General features: G+C 38.9%; 1 protein-coding gene across 7 annotated transcripts in view; it reads right to left on the minus strand.

Moving 5' to 3' along the window:
- The window catches only part of kif13a (kinesin family member 13A), a 305123-nt gene that overhangs the window by 100783 nt on the left and 184045 nt on the right, over nt 1-20295 (minus strand). For all 7 annotated transcript variants that reach the window (XR_007936595.1, XM_051935728.1, XM_028817275.2 and 4 more), the window contains 9 exons: nt 18244-18330; nt 17977-18152; nt 15995-16205; nt 13106-13268; nt 9568-9711; nt 5897-6046; nt 5169-5333; nt 3429-3602; nt 641-792 (listed from right to left, as the gene is read on the minus strand). Coding sequence is in view for 6 of the 7 variants with exons in the window: in XM_051935728.1 (XP_051791688.1) it covers nt 641-792; nt 3429-3602; nt 5169-5333; nt 5897-6046; nt 9568-9711; nt 13106-13268; nt 15995-16205; nt 17977-18152; nt 18244-18330 (1422 nt within the window). In the remaining variant the exon portion in view is untranslated. The remainder of the gene's footprint in view (nt 1-640; nt 793-3428; nt 3603-5168; nt 5334-5896; nt 6047-9567; nt 9712-13105; nt 13269-15994; nt 16206-17976; nt 18153-18243; nt 18331-20295) is intronic.

Genomic DNA, 20295 nt, shown 5'->3' on the forward strand with positions numbered 1-20295 from the left:
ATGATTATTTTTCACGTAGTCATGTGATTTCTGTTAGGTTTGCATATTATCTGTTATTGGTGTCCTACCTCTTTAAATGTTCTGCCATGCCTCGTGTTTTGCGGGTGAAAACCCAGGAGGCAGAGCCGCTGTGATGTCATTGCTGCTGGGTCCACTTTCTGTCCTTAGGTCAGAGTTCAGAGGTGGGGGTCCTAGCAGTGGATCGTTGAATGTTATTGGGAGAGTTTGTAAATATTGCTTTCTTTTGGTTTTTCTTGTTTCTTGATATTTTTTGCTTCTGCTTCTTGGATTACAGTTTCTGGATTATGTTTTGGGGCTTGTTAATCTTGGATTGCATTTTGAGGTACATACTAATTGCCCTTATTTTGCCTTAGCTACTTGTTGTGCTATTTTATTTTTATTTAATTATATTCTGAATTTTGTGTGTCTTGTCTTATCGTGCCAGAGGTTTTACGGTTCCTCTCTCAGTCATAAGGTATTTTTGTGTATTTTGAACTTTTAAAACTCACTCCCCAGCCAGGATGGCTGCCTGGGGTAAGGCCATTTCCAGACATTCCGGAGAAGGTCCCAGCCTCCTTTGCAGATCTTTCAGGAGGCCTTACCATGCCTGTGACTTTATTACAAAACAATGCCTCTTTACCTGTCTCTCAGTGTTCTTGTTTTTGCTTGCATAGCGTCCAGCTCCCATAACGATCTGCCGTTCCCTGCACATCTGTGACCCCAAACCTCAATTGCCAAGGCTCCTTCTAGAATGAATTCGAGAAATTCTTCTGTCACGTGGACAACATAATCCTAGAAGAAACAGAAGAACTATCAAAGTTTTACAAAGACAGATTTTAAAGTAGCTCTTAATATAACACAACAGTCCAACTCAAGGTCCACTCAAACAAAATCCCACAATCAAATATATAGGGGACAAATTTGAAATTGTTAATTAATGTAACTCAGCATTTTTTTGGGACTAGGGGGCTTTGCTCGCCAACCCCCCAGCCTGCACTACATGCCAGCCACTTTGCGTCTCTGCCGCTCGCGTATGTGGATTTCACTTTCACCAAACAACAAATCTTTTAATTCTTGCGGATGGGCCTCTTCATTGGGAAGAAACACTACTTTTCTATGATGGCAACACGAATTAGACGATCTACAAGTCTCCAACTTAAAGTTTAAATCCAAACAATATATTCAATCTCTTTTCGCTGTTCCGTTATTTCACCGAGTAATAATTTCCGTTTGTTAGCCATAATGCGATCTTTACTATTACTTTTTTGAGACTTTCGAATTTGAGTACTTTCATTATCTCTAACCTGCTCTGCATGTCTATCGCGCCAACATTTTTGAATTCTTTACGATGTTCTACTTTGTCATCTACTCTTTGTCTTTTATTTCCAGCCCAGGGCATGGTTAAATCTCTTGGCACAAAGTCTTGTTTTGCGGGACGTAAAAGCATCTCTCTGAAAAAGTCACGTCTCGTATCAGGCTAAAAAGTCTAGTGTTGTCCCAGGATTTTTTTATTATAATAGAGAGATGTAGGATGAAAACCTGAAAGACAGGGGAGAACATATAATTTCTACATATACAAGGACTAGGGGCAGAATCCTAAGATACAGGGTCAGTGAGCTGGCAGTAGTTGTCACTGTGCTGCCCTAAGTAACTTTTGCCATGACTAAGTTAAAATATGGTACATTCTATCGATATAAGAAGAGAAGAAATTTTGCTGAGAAGAAACTCATATATTATTAGTATATAGCTAATCTAGAGAGGCCAAAAAGGTGGAAATGTGCATTAGAGGTTCACAAAGTATTTCAATATATTCTTTTTTATCATGGCACTAGATGGTGGAGATGTGTTCCATCTGATATGAAATTAAAAAATGTAAATATACCCTCTACATGTACCACCACTACTAGAGCCCGCAGTCTTGCCCTTTAGTCTTCATAGATTAATCATGGCACAGTTCCACTAAACTGCACAATAAAGTATCAATCTATCTATTGACAGCAGGCATAAACAAAGGTCCATTCATGTGCAGATAATATATGACTAGTTTGATAAACAGAGCTATGGGGGGACTTTTAAAAATAGACCCCCATTTTTCTGGAGCCTTCCAAATCACTTCTAGCTTTGTGTGGTGTGTATCGAGCCAAAATTGGGCACAAGGCAGGGTGCAACACTAGGTCGGGTGCCAGTTTATAGTTGGATACACTTGCAGTGGGAAATTTTAGAGTTATAAATGAACATAGTTTGCATGTTTTTGGGATGTGGGAAGAAATCCAAAGACCTTGGAAGAAATAACCTATGCAAACAAAAGTGTTATGAAGTTCACGGCTTCAAAACGCAAGATACATAAAAAGAAATGCAAAATCAAAATGAAGGTATTCCTACTTTCAGGCTCTAAACTCAAAATGGTCAAAATGAGATGCTCCCTCCTAAATCTTGTGTCAGGTGGCTTAGTATTCCAAATGGGTCTTACCCCAAACCGTAGGACAGGAAAATGGAATTACGGCAAGTATTATTCAAAAAGGAACATAAAAATATGAGAAATTTGATATATGAGAGGAGACCACTCAGTCCTCAAAGCCCATTGGTTTAGGTAATGGCTAAGCAGTCTCAATATCCTGATTCTTCTTAAAGGCTGTCAAGGTTTCTGCTTCAACTTCATGACTCTGTAGTTTGTTCCGGATTCCCACAACTCTTTGAGTAAACAAGTCTGAACTCTTAGGATCCAAAACGTGACAACACTCTGAAGCAGGACTGCCATGTCTTTGGAGGACTGCTTGTCCGTTGCTGAGGCATCTTCAGGTTCGCAACGCAGCAGCATAGTGCTGCGGAAACAACTACGACCCGATCGAGATCACGCTATTCGGTCCTTTTGCCGATGGGTGATGCCAGGGACATTAAAAATGCAGGGAGAAGTATAACTTGGCCTGACCCCTACTATGCCGGTTTGTTCTGTCTGTGTATAGGAGAGTGGTAGATCACAGAACAATAAATAACCCTGCTGTTCATGTTTCAAGCTGATTAAAGCTGGTTTTGTTAAAGTACTGAGACTCGGCCTCATGTTTTGGAGTGCAAGACAGGGACTCACACGTCACAAAGTGCTTTGTGGCTTCAGTCCTAAATGCAATTCACATTAAGGTCCAATTGTGTCCTCGTATGATTCACCGTAAAATTGAAATATTTCTGCTGGATCTACTTAATCAATGCCTTTGAAGATTTTGAAAGACCTGGATGAGGACCTCGCGCAGTCTCTTCTGATTGAGACTAAGCAGGTTTAATTCTTAGAGTCTGTCAGAATAGGACATGTCCTTAGGTCCTGGAAGGCACTTGGTTGCATTTAGTCTGTGAGATGGGATATATTATAAGTAGTAATTTTCACTTGACTAGCATTAGCAAGTCACCACTGCTAAACGACGCATGCATTTATTTACCTTACAGTGCTCAAACTTAACAGAAAATTGGGATTCTTTGCTCCGTGGAGATGGTGTGTCAGGATTAACCATAGGTGGAGCAACTGTGGCTTCTGACTGGTCCCAGAAGGTGTACTGACAGAAGACGAAGTTGGAAAGGTTCAGTGGTAGACCAGTGGCATCTTTGATTTTGACCTGTAAGAAATAACACGGATTAGAATGATCAAGACATCAGGTCATTGCCAACTTTTCATGAGGTTCAAAAGAATAATACGAAACTGTCTTGCTTTGGACACAACTTGAGAGGATTGCCTGGACAAGACTACAATACTCGGGGAGGGAGAAGAAAAGAGTGGCAGAGGAAAACCAATAGCTAGATGGGCAGACTCTGTCTTAATATTGAAGACAAAACTTTACATGAGTCTAAAGACAGAAGATAAGACAATCTGTAAAGCATATTTTAAAAGAATAATCCACCCAAAAGTTACATTTTTATATGTTATTTATCCCATGTAGTTTGTACTGATGGCTGAGAAAAAATTTTTACCTCATGTTTTTAGGCAGAATGGAGATAACAAAATTTCTGATAGCATAGACTTCTACAACATCAAATGATATCAAAAACATCCATGAAAAAAATCTCATGTTGCTCGCGTTGCATAATCCACATGTCATCCACTCGTATGCTCACAATGTTCCAAAAACATTTATCTTTACTAAAATGTTGATAAATAAACCACCTCCAGAAAATGTTCTCTTGAACAAAAAAAGGACGTGAACACGTGTTTGAATTGTAGATCTGCCTCCTGTTTTTACATTTTTAATCATAGCGATGAGCCACAACTGGAATACATCAGCTTTACTTAGCGGCAGTTGGTGAACTGACCGTCTGCTAGTCGAAACATCTCAGATATGCACAAATTAAATAAATATGAGGCAAATTCCTTTCCTGATGATGCTTTCACTCACTTTTCTTTAACTTTTAACCTTTACTTTTCATGCTTTTTGTTGATATCATGTAAAGCACAATGTTAGCCAATGAATAAGCTGGTACTGGGCTGGACTCCTGACCAATGAATAGGGATGGGATCTTCAGCTGAAATGCTTGGGCAAATCTGAGTATCTTCAGTTTTTGTTCCTGACAACATTTCCCTGATTTTTTTTAGAAAAAATAAATGTGTTTGGGACATTGTGAGCATACGACTGGACATGGATTGTAAAACATGAGTAACGAGAGATTTTTTAATGGATATTCTGATTTTGTTCACAGTTGTCCAACATTGGTCACCATAGACCCCTGTGTTTTGGATGGATGGGTGGATAGATGGCTAGATAAATAGTTGATAAAAGGGGCTATATAAAAAAAAGACAGATCGCTTGATAATAAAAAGAGCCGTACAGAAGAGACAGACAGACCAATAGATAAGGGACTATATAAAAGAGAAAGACAGACACACAATAAAAGGGACTATATAAAAGATAGACAAACAGAAAGTCAGATAGATAATAAAAGGGGTTATATAAAAGAGACAGGCAGACAATAAAGGGGACTAGACAGACAGACAGACTTTAATTTTAGTATAGTTGGCAGGATAGATAGATAGATAGATAGATAGATAGATAGATAGATAGATAGATAGATAGATAGATAGATAGATAGATAGATAGATAGATAGATAGATAGATAGATAGATAGATAGATAGATAGATAGATAGATAGATAGATAGATAGATAGATAGAGACAGACAGACAGAACTTACTCTGCATGTTAATTTCTTGGCCATGTGGACAATTTCTCCATTGTTATCCAAAAATTCATAGCTGCTGCTCTCACTGGAATTTTCAGAGGAGTCATCACCTCCTGCCATTCTCTCTGGGACGGCCCCACTGACACGCATCAGCTCTACGTGCAGCCGTCCTGCTACCTAACACAAGTGAAACATATACAGTAAAAGCAATGCAAAAGAAATCATACACTCCCTCTAGCAAGCTGCCATCAATAAAACTTGAAACAACCTTCTTAATCTGCCTTAATTTTCACATTTCTTGAAGCTGCAAATGATTTAATTACTGTAGTACAAAGTACATCATATGCAATGGCACAATGTTTAATGATTGACAGAAATAGTACAAAAGATGTATTATTCTTAACAGAACATGAAAATAAGGAAAAAAAATGAAAAAAAAGAAAAATACTGAGATCTGCCGCCACACAACCCAATGACAGAATAAGCACTTCCAGAAAATGAATGAATATAATCAATGCTTGTACGACTTTTATGTTCATCTATCCTTATTTATATTCAAACATGTAATTACTTTTTAAAGGTTTTAACTATTTTCCTCATTTCTTATAAACTTTCACCATTCATGGGATGCAGTATACAAACCTCCAGACCCCACAAGCTGTTTTCTGTACTTATAATTAAAGCCAGAAGCTTTCAGGCGGCCTCTGCGAATTTATTTTTCTAACTCATGTTCTGCTTACCTCACCCTGCTGACTGATTATAGGCACTGCATACTGAAGCTTGACATCGTGGAAGAGGCACTCCAGGAAGACGTTTGCGACGCCAATGAGATTGTGGTTTTCTTGGGCTTCATAGAACGGGTCCCCACGTTTGCTAGTAAGTTTACTGCTCTGAAACCAGAGAAAGAAACAACCTTTGAGAAAGAGTCACTCTTGAGTTTATATAATACGTATTACAGTCTGAAATACGCAAAAAATTAAAATCATTGTGGAAAAGTAGTTTTCTTGTTAGGCTAATCAGATGGTAGTGTAATGTAGTGGCTAAGGCTCTGGACTTCAAATCACAGGTTCTGCCTCCTGCTCACTGATCACTTTTACAGCAACCCAGGGGGCCTCATTTATAAAGCTTGTATGCGTGCGTACAGAAAAATAAATAAATAAATAAAAATCTTGAAATGTGTGCACGCAAAACTTCGGGATTTATAAAAGAAAACTTGACGTGAGAACAGGCATATATTTACGGCAACTCTGACTCACACGTACGCAACATTTTGGAGGAACTGGAAAATGACGACACCCTCGATCAAGTGGGGAAATGCAGCCAAACCAGCTAAATGACGACTCGCATGCATAATAATTCATATCATTGAGCCGTTATTATAATGTGAGTTGCCATGACAGACATATTAAAGCTTAAACGTGTTGAATATGATGTACAGACTGTATTTTAGTTGCCTTTTAAGAGAACCAATGCTTGTGTTCTTGAGTGGTAGAACTTTGTTTTTGTCAGTTTAAATCGACTACCTGTTGTCACTTCTCAGAACTGGCTGACAGATCAGGAATATCTCAGCCAAGCTTCACTCTGTGATGCCCACTATGCTGGAAGCAATTAGCTGACGGAGGAGGCGCTACATCCAGTTTTCTTATAGTGTGGGTGCACATACAGTACATAAAACATAACATTAACATAACATAAAAAGGCAATTTGGAGCAGTGTCTGGTTCCCCTAAATGTAATCAAAGCCCTTTAATGCATTCATATTGCAATAAGGGCACTGAGCGAGAATGAAACTCATTTTGTTAACTGAAAGCAGTGACATTATATTAACATACAAGTCATCTGTGATGCTAAGATGAGACGGACAATTGTCAGGACTGCTATGGCATAACGGCGCACACAATGGCATCTCCAATTACAGATGCCATTCGCACAAAAGGTTATCCACGTCCTCGCCATGACTTGTCTGACTAATGCTTGTCCATCCCATTTTACACCCAGAGGATTTCAGGTTTCAGACATTCACTTTTAGTCACATATGAAGACAAAGATGTCGATATCGTAGAATTATCACTAGCACTACTGAAGGCTAATCCTCTGGCACTTGAATAGCTCACTGGTGCGCCTGTCAGATGTGACGATAGCCCAGTGAAAGGTCCAAAACAAAATCCTAAACAGAATTACTAACTTCCTTTTCCTTCGCATGTTCACAATGTTTACTTCCTTTCATATGACTTTTCAAAGCAGACTCACCCATATTCCCAATGTCAAACTTCATACAGTAACAGCAGCCAGCCATCTGCTTATTTGATTTTTCATCCATTACAAGTTAAGCACGTACTTTCATAGCATTTTGACTACACGATAAATCACACTGACATGTGTAATATACACAGTGTAATTTACTTTGTTAACTATTCACCTAAGAATTCAATGTGAAGGCTAACGGCTGCTACATATTTGTAACAGTTTATACACGCACTCTCACACAGAACAGGCAATATTAATGCGCAAGGTCATTAGCAATTTCAAGGCGGGTGTCGACAAAAGTCGACACAAAGAATTGAAGGCTAACCGCCAAGAAAAATCACCTACAATGTATTAAATAGTTTTAGCCACTAGATGACAGCAAAGACCATGAGATAATGATGAATTGCCATTCATTTTCATTTACGTCAAATGCCGGCAACAGCTCTCGTCAAAAGAAATCCTCTGCCAGAGATGTGTTGTGTATTGTTGATAACTCGGATTCTGCACTGTCAGATGAGGATTTTGAGCTGGCGTAGGAAAGTGGCAAATGAGAGTGCCGCTGAAAAGCCATTTTGTTAGTTTCATTTTCACAATCTGGGTAATAAAACAGGAGTTTGATGAAGTAAACAAAATGAAGCCTCCAAAGAGTTAAAGGGGATATTAATACGAGATGCAAGAGTTTTGTTGGTGAAATTATGGATATTTTATGTCATGATATGTGATTTAATATTTTCCATGATTGTAGCTCTCTTCACAACAACACAGACACAGGTCGGTTCTTTTAAACGGGCGTTTATTGCTTGGGCTCTTGTTACTCACACCGTCACGCCTCCACGCCGTGAGAACTTGTTGGCCGCTTGTCATGAAAAAAGGTCCTTAAATCACTTTGTCTGTTTTAGATTCAGATGTTTCAGTTTGAAACCTTTAATGCAACATGGCAGAGCCTCGCGAGAGACATCCGCCCACCTGCAGTCCATGGGGCAGGTCCTTCTCCTGTTCTCCTGATAACCCCTAAGTGTATTCTCGCGAGACACATTACTTTACATACAGTACATATTATCTTAAAGTGACTTAATAACAAATAACTTGTAACATAAATTTACTATATACATCACGTTTTTAAATTTAGATATTTAAACTATATATTTATAAGGTTATGTAACACATTATAAAATCAATTATCTACAACGTGAACTTTACATTAAATATTGTTCAACAACATTTACAATGATGTTTAAGTATCATTTACATTTTTTTTTTTAGAATTGTGAGGACTTTTTAATACTGGATGTTGGCTTGCTAACTTTTCATGACTTTCCAGGATCCGCATGAACCCTGTATTTTAGAAAAAGAATTAAGAAGTAATAACAGCTGAGCTGATTTGTGTTTTATATTTAGTAACAAGAAGTTATCTTTTTTCATATATTCTTGTTAATTGTGGCAAAAGAGTCAAGTCAGACATGCAGGTAAAAATGTCACCATGCTCTTTACACACGAAAGTACTACTATTGTTTTGACACTTAAGAAAGCGAGTCACTTACTCTGTCTGGGCTCCAAATGCAAAAGCTGTAACCAAGCAATCATAAAGTATCCAAAGATCTTACTTGTTGCCTTGAATAAAGTCTTCCGCTAAAGATAAACTAAAAATAATTGATTGACTTCATAAGACTGCAGTGGGCTGGCGCCCTGCCCAAGGTTTGTTTCCTGCCTTGCTCCCTGTGTTGGCTGGGATTGGCTCCAGCAGACCCCCGTGACCCTGTAGTTAGGATATAGCAGGTTGGATAATGGATGGATGGATGGACTTCATAAGAGCAAGTGTGAGTATGTGTATGAGTTGACGGCCTGGTGTCATGTCCTAGGTTGGTTTTAGTCTTGCACTCACTGGTATAGACAATGACCTTTGCAATTCTGAGAATATCTAGATCTGATAATGTAAGACTGGAATTAACATATTAAAGATGCTTTTTCGCAATATTTTGAGTTTCCTTTGCAATTTTATGTCATAGCACAGTTATTCCATTTAAGTGTGCCTGGCAGTGGCAAATGTTTTTCATATACAGAAAACCAGACTGGGCTTCGATATGGAATATCCAGCCCAGACCAATCCAAGGATTCTAAACCATAGGATCATCTGAAGCGTTACCATAAATAGGAAATGTACTCACCAAATGCTCGGCATCATCTTTCCAATCCCGGTAATAATCCCTCATATCCACCAGCTTGTTCTCCAGTTTCTCAATGGTCCACACTTGCGTTCCTTTACCTTTCCTGCGCACTTGGATTGCAGGCTCACTCACAATGGCGCCTCTCTGGTAACCAGAAAAGGGGAATACAGTCAAGTCATAAGGGATTTACAGTACTAATATGTCCGCTTCACACAACAGCTTGATTAATATGGAGCACTATTTCCAATGGATTTATACTTCGGCAAAGCGCTTAACCGAACTCAATTCCTTCACGACTGTCCGTCAAGTTCAGTTCACTGTTCAAGTCCCATTAGGATGTGGAGCTGATTTTTAACATACACATTAAGTTAACTGGCGACAGCATACTGGCCCAGTGTAAGTGCAGATGTGTGTGAATGTGTTCGAACATGACCAGGTGCCTTCTGAATAATAATAAATAATAAGTTGCATTTATTTATTTATTTGTGACAGACGGGTATCAGGAAGAGTGAAAGAGAAGGTCTACAGGACGGTAGTGAGACCAGCTATGTTATATGGGTGGGAGACGGAGGCACTGACCAGAAAGCAGGAGACAGCATCTTTAACTCTGCCACCTCCAGCTCTAAGATTTGCATTGGGTGTGATGAGGATGGATAGGATTAGAAATGAGGACGTTAGAGGGTCAGCTCAGGCTGGATGGTTTGGAGACAAAGTCAGAGAGGAGAGATTGTGTTGGTTTGGACATGTGCAGAGGAGAGATGCTGGGTATATTGGGAGAAGGGTTCTAAGGATAGAGCTGCCAGGGAAGAGGAAAAGAGGAAGGTCTAAGAGGAGGTTTATAGATGTGGTGAGAGAGGACATGCAGGTGATGGATGTAACAGAACAAGATGACGAGGACAGGAAGATATGGAAGAAGATGATCCGCTGTGGCAACCCCTAATTGGAGCAGCAAGAAGAAGAAAAAGAAGAAGAAGAAAGTTCATAGAAGAGGAAAGTTTCAGTTGAGATTTAAAGATGGAGAAAGAGGAGCAATCTCAGAGAGAGTGAGAAAGAGAGTTCCGGAGTTGAGGGACTATAGTACTGAAGGACCTGCCTACAAAGGTGAAGAGTCTGGTGTGTAGGTCAGTAAGAGATTACTGCTCGAGGACCTGAGAGAGTGACAAGGAGTATAAGGAGCTAGGAGCTGAGTGAGGTAGAGAGGGGCAAGGTTATGTAGGGCTTTGAAGGTGAGAAGCAGAATCTTGAATTTAATTTTTGATGGAACCGGTAACCAGAGAAGCTGGGAGAGAACAGGGGAGATGTGAGCAGAACGCTTTGTGTGGCTGCAGAGTTCTGAATGTACTGTAGCTTCTGTATAGATTTTGCAGGGAGGCCGAAGAAGAAGGAATTACAGTAATCAATACGAGACATTATGAAACAATGAACCAGAGTTTTAGCATCATTAAAGTACAGAAATGGACGGAGGTGGCAATGTTACGGAGACGATAGAATGAAATTTTGGAAAGAGACCTCAAAGTTAAGTGACGAATCAAACAAAACACCAAGGTTTCTGACAACAGGAGTAGGTTTGACAAGTGTACCATCAACAGAAACAGAGAAGTTGGATGCCTTAGAAAGTTGGGATTTTACAAACTCTGGTGACGCTACAACCCTATCTTGGGTTAAGCATGCATAAGATGAATGGATGAATGGATGAATCAACCCATGGTGAGGCTTAACTTTATATTTATATTAACAATAAAACTCATATTCTGGGAACCAGTCTAGATGTTTGGGAGATAATAGAAGATAGAAATATTCTGGCTAACATGCTAGCTATTGTGAACAATGCTTCACATTCTCTCCATATAGTGAGCACCCTGGTCAACCTGTAGAGTACCTCTAGGGAAAGGCTAAGGTGAGGGCTAAGCTGCTTTGTATCATGAACAATGTCTCACCCCTTCTGTAAGATGCTTTACCAATTGGTCATGAGACTTTACAAGATCATGTTTTCTGCATTTTCAGAATGATAGTCTTAATCAGGTTATGGACCTATAAAACTGAAATAATACATTGACACAAGTATTCAGACCCTTCGGTATGACACTTGCCAATTTGGCTCAGGTGCATCCCATTCTATTGATCCTTGCTGAGATGTTTCGAATCCACTTGTGCTCATTTCATTTCATTGGACATGATTAGGAAAGGCCTGTCTATAGAAGGTTCCACAATTGACGATGTGTATCAGACCAAAAAACAGGCTATAAGATCAAAGGAATTGCCAGCAGAGCTTAGAGACAGGATTGTGTTGAGGCACAGATCTGGTGAAGGCTGTAAAAACATTTCCGGCAGCATTGAAAGTTCCCAGGAACACCGTGGCCTCCATCATTCTTAAATGTAAGATGTTTGTCACAATCATAACACTTCCTAGAGCTGGCGACTCGAACAGACTGAGAAATTGTGGAAAGGGCCATGGTAAGAGAGGTGACCAGGAACCCGATAATCACTCTGGTTGAGCTCCAGAAAACCTATGTGGAAATGTGAGAAATTTCCAGAAGGACAACCATCACTGCAACACTATACCGATCTGGGCTTTACAAAGATTAGCCAGACAAAATTCTCCACAGCAAAAGACACATGGAAGCCTGCTTGGAGTTTGCATTAGAGTTTGCTTGGAGTTTGCATTGCATCTTAGATTGTGAAAAACAAGATATTCTGGTTTGATGAAAGTGACATTAGCGGCATGTCTGGAGGAAACCAGACACTGTTAATCACCTGTGCAATGAAATTCCAACAGTGAAACATGGTGGTGGTAACATCATGCTGTGAGGCTGTTTTTTTAGCAGCAGCTCTGGGAGACTAGTCAGAGTCGAGGGAAAGCTGAACAGAACAAAGTCGAGAGATATCCTAAATGAAAACCAGCTCTAGAGCACTCTGGACCTTAGATAAGGCTGAAGGTTCACCTTCCAACAGGATAATGACCCTAAGTACAAAAATCACATGAGTGGTTTAGGGACAACTCTGGGAATGTCCTGGAGTTGCCAAGCCAAAGACCAGACTTAAACCCAATCAAAGATCCCTGAAGAGACTTGAAAATAGCAATCCGCTGATGGTCTCCATTCAACCTGACAGAGCTTGAGAAGATCTGCAGAAAAGAATGGCAGAAAATCCCCAAATTTAGGTCTGAGAAACTTGTCACATCAAACCCAAGAAGACTCCAGGATGTAATTGCTGCCAAAGGGGGTTCAGCTAAGTTCTGAGTAATGGGTCTAAATATTTGTGCCAATGTATTTCAGTTTTTTATTTTTAATGAATTTGCAAAGATTTCTATGATCCTGGTTTTTGATTTGTCATTCTGTAGAATTGAGTATTGCATGATGTGTGGGAAAAAAACAAAAACAAATTTAACTTATTTTAGCAGAAGGCGACAACATAAGAGAAATGTCTAACAAGTGAAGGGGTCTAAATACTTTCTGAAGGCAATGTTTTTACTGAACAATTAATACTTAGCAGGATGGTGGAATAAAATTCATTAGCAATGGCTTTCCTCTCTGCTCACCTTCCTATTGGCACTGAGGTTTGCAGCCGGGATCTGAAGTGTCACCTGATAGTCCGTCATTTTACTCATCTCTTCTGAAAGAAAGTTGGCTTCTCTCACAAGGGCATTTGCCCGAACCACCTGTTCCCGCAACTTGGCAAGACTATGTCTGAAGAGCTCATCCCTAGAGAATGAAAAGGCAGTGTTCAGATTAGTCACGAAATGATCTGTACTCGCCGCAGAGACACAAACAAGGCAGAGGTATGACACAGTGACTGCTTTAGGTAGGATCATCACAACTTTGGACGTGAAGTAGAAGGGTTTTCAAGGACTGACCGCCATTTGCTTCCCATGTTTGAGCCAAGCTTGTACCCAACCTCTTTTAGTTTGATCACTAATCTTTCAAGTGGTTCTTTATCAAAAGCCTTCTGAAAATGGAGATAAAAGTAATATCATATGCATCTCTCTGATCATTTCCTTTTGTTGCTTACTCATACAATTTCAGCATATTAGTGAACTATGGCCATCCTCATCGGATCCCGTCTTGACTATTTGCTGACACTCCTAATTCTAAACATGTATTGCTCAAGCTTTTCCTTAATAATTGCTTTCTTTAACTTACTTGTGGTGCACAGTAAAGCTTACTTGCCTGTAATTACTTGGACCAGCCCAATCATCCTTTTCCTAAATAATAATAGTACTAGGGTGTTTGTACCGTGTTAGCCATTACGGATGTAGAGAGAAGTTAAGCAAAATTACACCTTTTGTTATACTAGTTAGCCAATAAAAGAGGTCATTTTGCCTAAATAGTAAAATAACATTTGCCAACCTCCAGTTTTTAGGAATTTCCCCAGAGCACAGAGAATTTTGAAAAATATGTGCATACTCACAGTCGAGGATAAATGTTATGTGGTCTTGGAGATTACATTACATTTCAGCCTATTTAATCAATACAGTACATCTCTCTCTACAATTATTGACTTCTTCACGCACTTCAACAAAGTGCAACTTCAAAGCATTTGTTATTTCACTGTTTATATACCGAACTATTCAAAATGAAAGAGCAAATTTTAAAAATTTATTTCAAACAAACTGTATAAGACAGAAACACATTCCTCACATCACTGGATAGATGACAGTTCAAAATTTGGTCCTATCATCCTTGAGGTTGCATGCACTCAACATGAGCACCATGTGTAGTGCAACAAACATCAAAACGATAGACCATTTCTTGCCTCACACGAGTCAACTGGTCCCTTGTTACTGAATTCATATCTTCCTCAATTTGATGTTGCAAATCTTGAAGATTAACAGGCATAGGTGGAACAAACGCTCTTTCTTTAAGGTACCCCCATAGATAAAAATCGCATTGGGGTAAGGTGTGGAGACTTGGGAGGTCATAGACGATGAGTAAGATCTTGTTGTCCACCTCTTCCAATCCATCGTCTTGGAATGGTGTCGTTCAGTTAACGCCCGACCTCCAAGTGGAAATGAGGTGGTGCACCATCTTGCATGAAAATGAAGTCAGCGCTCGGTGGCATTCACTGGTACTTTTAGGTGGTGTTGTGATGTAAGATTTTGCATATGACTTGATAAATATTTTGTATGTCTTTATTTGTAATTTAGGCAAAGCAATGTGATTTAGTGTTACATTAGTGAGTGTTTACCACCATCCCCCCCCCCCTTTAGAATGGGTCTCTTTGAATTTTACGACAGAGTTGGGGGAGGGTGTGCCTTAAACCAGTTTGTTGAGTGTTTCTCTGCTAAAGTCTTTCAACCCCCACAAGAAAGCCATAAAGACATATGGTCTTGGGGGTGGCAGGTGTTAAGATGTTGTATTCCCCCATTGGTCTGAAGTATGGCAGTTTGGAATTGGCTTGGATCAGAAGCTTTTAAGTACCATGACGTCCTATTGGCTGTAGGGGTTGTACAGAGAATCTATAAATCTGCTTGTTCAACCACATTCTCTCTCTCTTACTAACCTCTGATCATGAAGAAGCATATCTCTCTTACCAAACACCATGAACTGAAGAAGACAACACAATGGAGAGCACAACTCGGTAGCCATATTGAGGCAGGCAATGGAGCCTGTTCTGAAGAAAGCTGAATGATGCTTTAACTAGAGACATTTTTAAATAACTAACAAGTCTGTGTGCCGCCTGAAACTACACATCACCATTTAATCAGGTTGTATGGTTGCCAATAGTCAAATGTACTTTGCATATTGTTATTATTTATGAATATTATCAATAATACATTATTTTATGTGTAACTTAACTCCTGCTTGTCTTTTTACTATACCTAATTACATATAGATATAGAAAGGAAGGTGGGGATAAGATATATACTATAATACCTTATAAACAGTGGTAAGTCTGTGAGATTAGAGGCATTCTGACAAAGGCTACATATTAATAATACAATAGGGGAAAGTACAGCAATACATTACTCTACCAAGATAAAACAGGCGGGCTTTAAAACTTTGAACTTTCCTCTATCCAGTGATGTGCACAATATGTTTAAGTCTTATACAGTTTGCTTGAAATACATTTTTGAATAGCCCTTTATTTCTGTCTATATATTCCTAACACACTTCACCTCCTTCTTGACTGTTCATTTACTACTAAATTATTGAAAGAATTTGTTTGGGTCATTTTTCACCTTTCCTGCAATAAATGTTTTAGCAATTCTTTTTTGACTTCAAATTTTGGTGATAATTACGTTTCCTCTTCTTCTTCTGGTTATAACCTTTCTTTTGACTTTCACTTTAATTCATTTCCTGAACCTTTGTGGTCACATTTTTTGTGCTGCTCACTACAGTACTACTTATGAGAATAAATACTTCATACGAAAATTGCTACTCTTATGAACACCTCACAAAACTGGTATCTGTTGCTCTTGTAACCTCACCGTTCCTCGGACCACAGCTTGACTTTGTGCTGTGCCATCTGGGCATTGAAGGAAAGGCGGTCCATGCTGCTTCGGTGTGGCCGCTCAGGAGAGAGCTGTTGCCGTAGTTGCTCCAGCTCACGCTCATACATCATGCGCTGCTCCTCCAAGGCATTCCTCTTTTCTTCTAAATACTGCTTTTCTAGAACATGTACGACATTTTGAATGGGGTCTGCAAAAAATAGAAAGAGAAGGACTGCATTAAAATGCTACAGTGTTACTGTACATAGGGAAAAGCCCACATTTTCCAAGGCATCACACTGATTTGTATAAAAATGTGCTAGAAGGTGGAGTGGAGTATACACAGTAAAATTTGAATAAAATATATTAGATGCAGTGAACATAAATATAGTGTGTCCTAACAACATTCTCTTTTTTTAGTTTAATTAGTAACCAGCAATACATTATCTAACAGTGTCTTAAAATGCAAGGAAGGATTTAGGATTTCATCCTGCAACTTATATACTGTACATGCAGAAAGTCAATTAATTATTAATACCAAAAAATTAATAGCAGAATTAAAGTTCCTAAGCAATACATAAAAGTCTTTTAAGCTGATTGATGTCCCAGTTTATCTTTAATCCTTAACCCTCCATGTTGGCCGTGTATATAGATAAGTATACCTCACGGAACTTGGACAAAAGTTTTACTCCCATCTGTAGGGCTTCTGTTATGAATCATCATAAATGTATGTGTAGTTTATGTTTTATTGCTGTTTCTCTTAATTTTAAGTTATTATTTATCATGTCTTTATATTATTTCTATTGGTTTAATTCATAATTCAATCATTATGTTTGGTCTCTTTTAATATTCTGCTGTTCCTTGTTGTTTGTAGGTGGATTTGACATCATTCCTCTTTACTCTTTCTTTTGGCTGTATAAGTGAGCTGAGAAGGCTCTGGAGCAGGAGATCATACGTATAATGTTATGTGGACATTTTGTTTTCTGTGTTGGAGTTTTTGGTTTCTTGATTTATTGTTCTCTGTTTTATGAATTCTGGTGGATTGGCGATTCTAAATTGGCCCTAGTGTGTGCTTGGTGTGTGGGTGTGTTTGTGTGTGTCCTGCGGTGGGTTGGCACCCTGCCCAGGATTGGTTCCTGCCTTGTGCCCTATGTTGTCTGGGATTGGCTCCAGCAGACCCCCGTGACCCTGTGTTCGGATTCAGCGGGTTGGAAAATGGATGGATGGATGATGTTATGGGACTTGCTTGCTTAGCATGTCCTTTCAGGCAACTCCTTTATGACTTTATTGAGCTTTTTTTTGGTATTATCTAGTTTTCTATGAATAAATCCTTGATTTCTAAAGATTTTCAATTAGTTCCATGTATACAAGACTTCTCAAAGAAGCCACCTCCAGAAAATGTAGCCTATACTCTGACTGGGACTAAAACAAATGAATATGCATTCCAAATTTCATATAAATCGGTCAAGCCATTCTCGACACACTTTCTTAAATTTATTTATATAGATTTTTCTAAATATCACCTATTTATTTTAAATATTGTTTTTTCTAAAACAATATTTGAACAAATGCCTAACATGATTAACTTTTGCATTACCATGACAAGTAGTACTAGGGTGTTGTACCATGTTAGCCATTATGAATGTAGTGAGACGTCAAGTAAAATGACCCCTTTTATTGGCTAACTAAAAAGATTACAATATGCAAGCTTTTGAGGCAATTCGGGAACCTTCTTCAGGCGAGATGCCTCGAAAGCTTGCATATTGTAATCTTTTTAGTTAGCCAATAAAAGGGGTCATTTTGCTTGACTTCTCACTATTACTATGACAACAAATTTGAATTTGAACAAACCTTAAATTCCAGTAATACCGGGTATGTAGGATGCTGACAGCCACTATATAAATATGTACCATATGAGTGCTATTAAAAGTTACGACAACAACTGGAATGTCTCTTAAAACCATGCAGAAATCATTCTTTACCATTGCTGCTCAGGGTCTTCATCATAACCTCCATTTGGGCAAATTCATAATTGTAGTCTTGCTCAGATGAAGCTTCACTGGCCGTCTCAACATCATGGTCTGAGAAGTTATCCTTAGCAAACTCTTTCTCACATTCTTTTAACCGGTCTCGTCTCTTTCGTTTCGGAAGGTTAATTCTGTATTATGGAGCATAAAATACATTTAAGGTGTGGTTGTACTTTTAATTAGAGTGGTAATTAAAAGAAATAAGCAGACAAAATATGGTACCTGAAAAAGTGATTATTCCCCCAGAGGATCCTGTCCCCATGCCACAGGTGGACTGCAGAATATATTATGGTCCCATTTACACAGGTTCTAGGGAGGAAGAAACATGTGAAGAACAGTTAATATGGAATTTTTTTAGAAGCCTGATGTGAATACAACATTTTTTAACATTCCACTAAACTAAAAAAAATTGAAACTACTTAATCTTAATTTTCTTCATATTATGGGATAATAAGCACATAATAATTCATTTTGAGATTACTCATTATGACTTAGCCTGAGCACAGGCAAGAATAAAAAACAAATGTAGAATTAAGATAAATTTTATTTAAAAAAATGGTAAACTAAACTTCTTTAAAGCATATATTCTTGAGATCTAACAGATTGATCAATGAAAACTCAATCACTAGACCTATATTTTTCAATTATAAGTACAGTATAGACTAGAGCGAATGTATTACTTTAACAACAGACAGACTCCTAGTTGAATAAATGTTGTAAAGTTTAAAACTAAAATATCCAAACATTGTTGTCATAAGAAGGAATTCTATTCAATGTGGAGTCCTGCCTTTCCTATAAGAGGTAAGGTTCAAAAAAGAAATTATTGAAAAAAATTATACAGGTGCTGGTCATAAAATTAGAATATCATGACAAAGTTGATTTATTTCAGTAATTCCATTCGAAAAGTGAAAATTGTATATTAGATTCATTCATTACACACAGACTGATGTATTTCAAATGTTTAGATAGATAGATAGATAGATAGATAGATAGATAGATAGATAGATAGATAGATAGATAGATAGATAGATAGATAGATAGATAGATAGATACTTTATTTCTTTTAATGTTGATGATTATAACTGACAACTAATGAAAGTCCCAAATTCAGTACCTCAGAAAATTAGAATATCAATTAAGACCAATACAAAAAAAGGATTTTTAGAAATGTTGGCCAACTGAAAGGTATGAACATGAAAAGTATGAGCATGTACAGCACTCAATATTTAGTTGGAGCTCCTTTGGCCTGGATTACTGCAGCAATGCGGCGTGGCATGGAGTCGATCAGTCTGTGGCACTGCTCAGGTGTTATGAGAGCCCATGTTGCTCTGATAGTGGCCTTCAGCTCTTCTGAATTGTTGGGTCTGGCATATTGCATCTTCCTCTTCACAATACCCCATAGATTTTCCATGGGGTTAAGGTCAGGCGAGTTTGCTGGCCAATCAAGAACAGGGATACCATGGTCCTTAAACCAGGTACTGGTAGCTTTGGTGCCGGGTGCCAGGTCCTGTTGGAAAATGACATCTGCATCTCCATAAAGTTCGTCAGCAGCAGGAAGTATGAAGTGCTCTAAAATTTCCTGGTAGACGGCTGCGTTGACCTTGGACCTCAGAAAACACAATGGACCAACACCAGCAGATGACATGGCACCCAAACTATCACTGACTGTGGAAACTTTACACTGGACCTCACGCAACGTGGATTCTGTGCCTCTCCTCTCTTCCTCCAGACTCTGGGACCTTGATTTCCAAAGGAAATGCAAAATTTACTTTCATCAGAGAACATAACTTTGGACCACTCCGCAGCAGTCCAGTCCTTTTTGTCTTTAGCCCAGGCGAGACGCTTCTGACACTGTCTCTTGTTCAAGAGTGGCTTGACACAAGGAATGCGACAGCTGAAACCCATGTCTTGCATACGTCTGTGCGTGGAGGTTCTTGAAGCACTGACTCCAGCTGCAGTCCACTCTTTGTGAATCTCCCTCACATTTTTGAATGGGTTTTGTTTCACAATCCTCTCCAGGGTGCGGTTATCCCTATTGCTTGTACACTTTTTTCTACCACATCTTGTCCTTCCCTTCACCTCTCTATTAAGGGCGGAGTGGTGGCTCTGAGGCTAGAGATCTACACTGGCAATCGGAAGGTTGCCGGTTCGAATCCCGTCAATGCCAATAGGGACTCTGCTCTGTTGGGCCCTTAAGCAAGGCCCTTAACCTGCAATTGCTGAGCGCTTTGAGTAGTGAGAAAAGCGCTATATAAATGCAAAAAATTATTATTA

Source organism: Erpetoichthys calabaricus, chromosome 13 (genome assembly GCF_900747795.2).
Source record: "Erpetoichthys calabaricus chromosome 13, fErpCal1.3, whole genome shotgun sequence".
In the NCBI taxonomy this organism is placed as follows: Eukaryota; Metazoa; Chordata; class Cladistia; order Polypteriformes; family Polypteridae; genus Erpetoichthys; species Erpetoichthys calabaricus.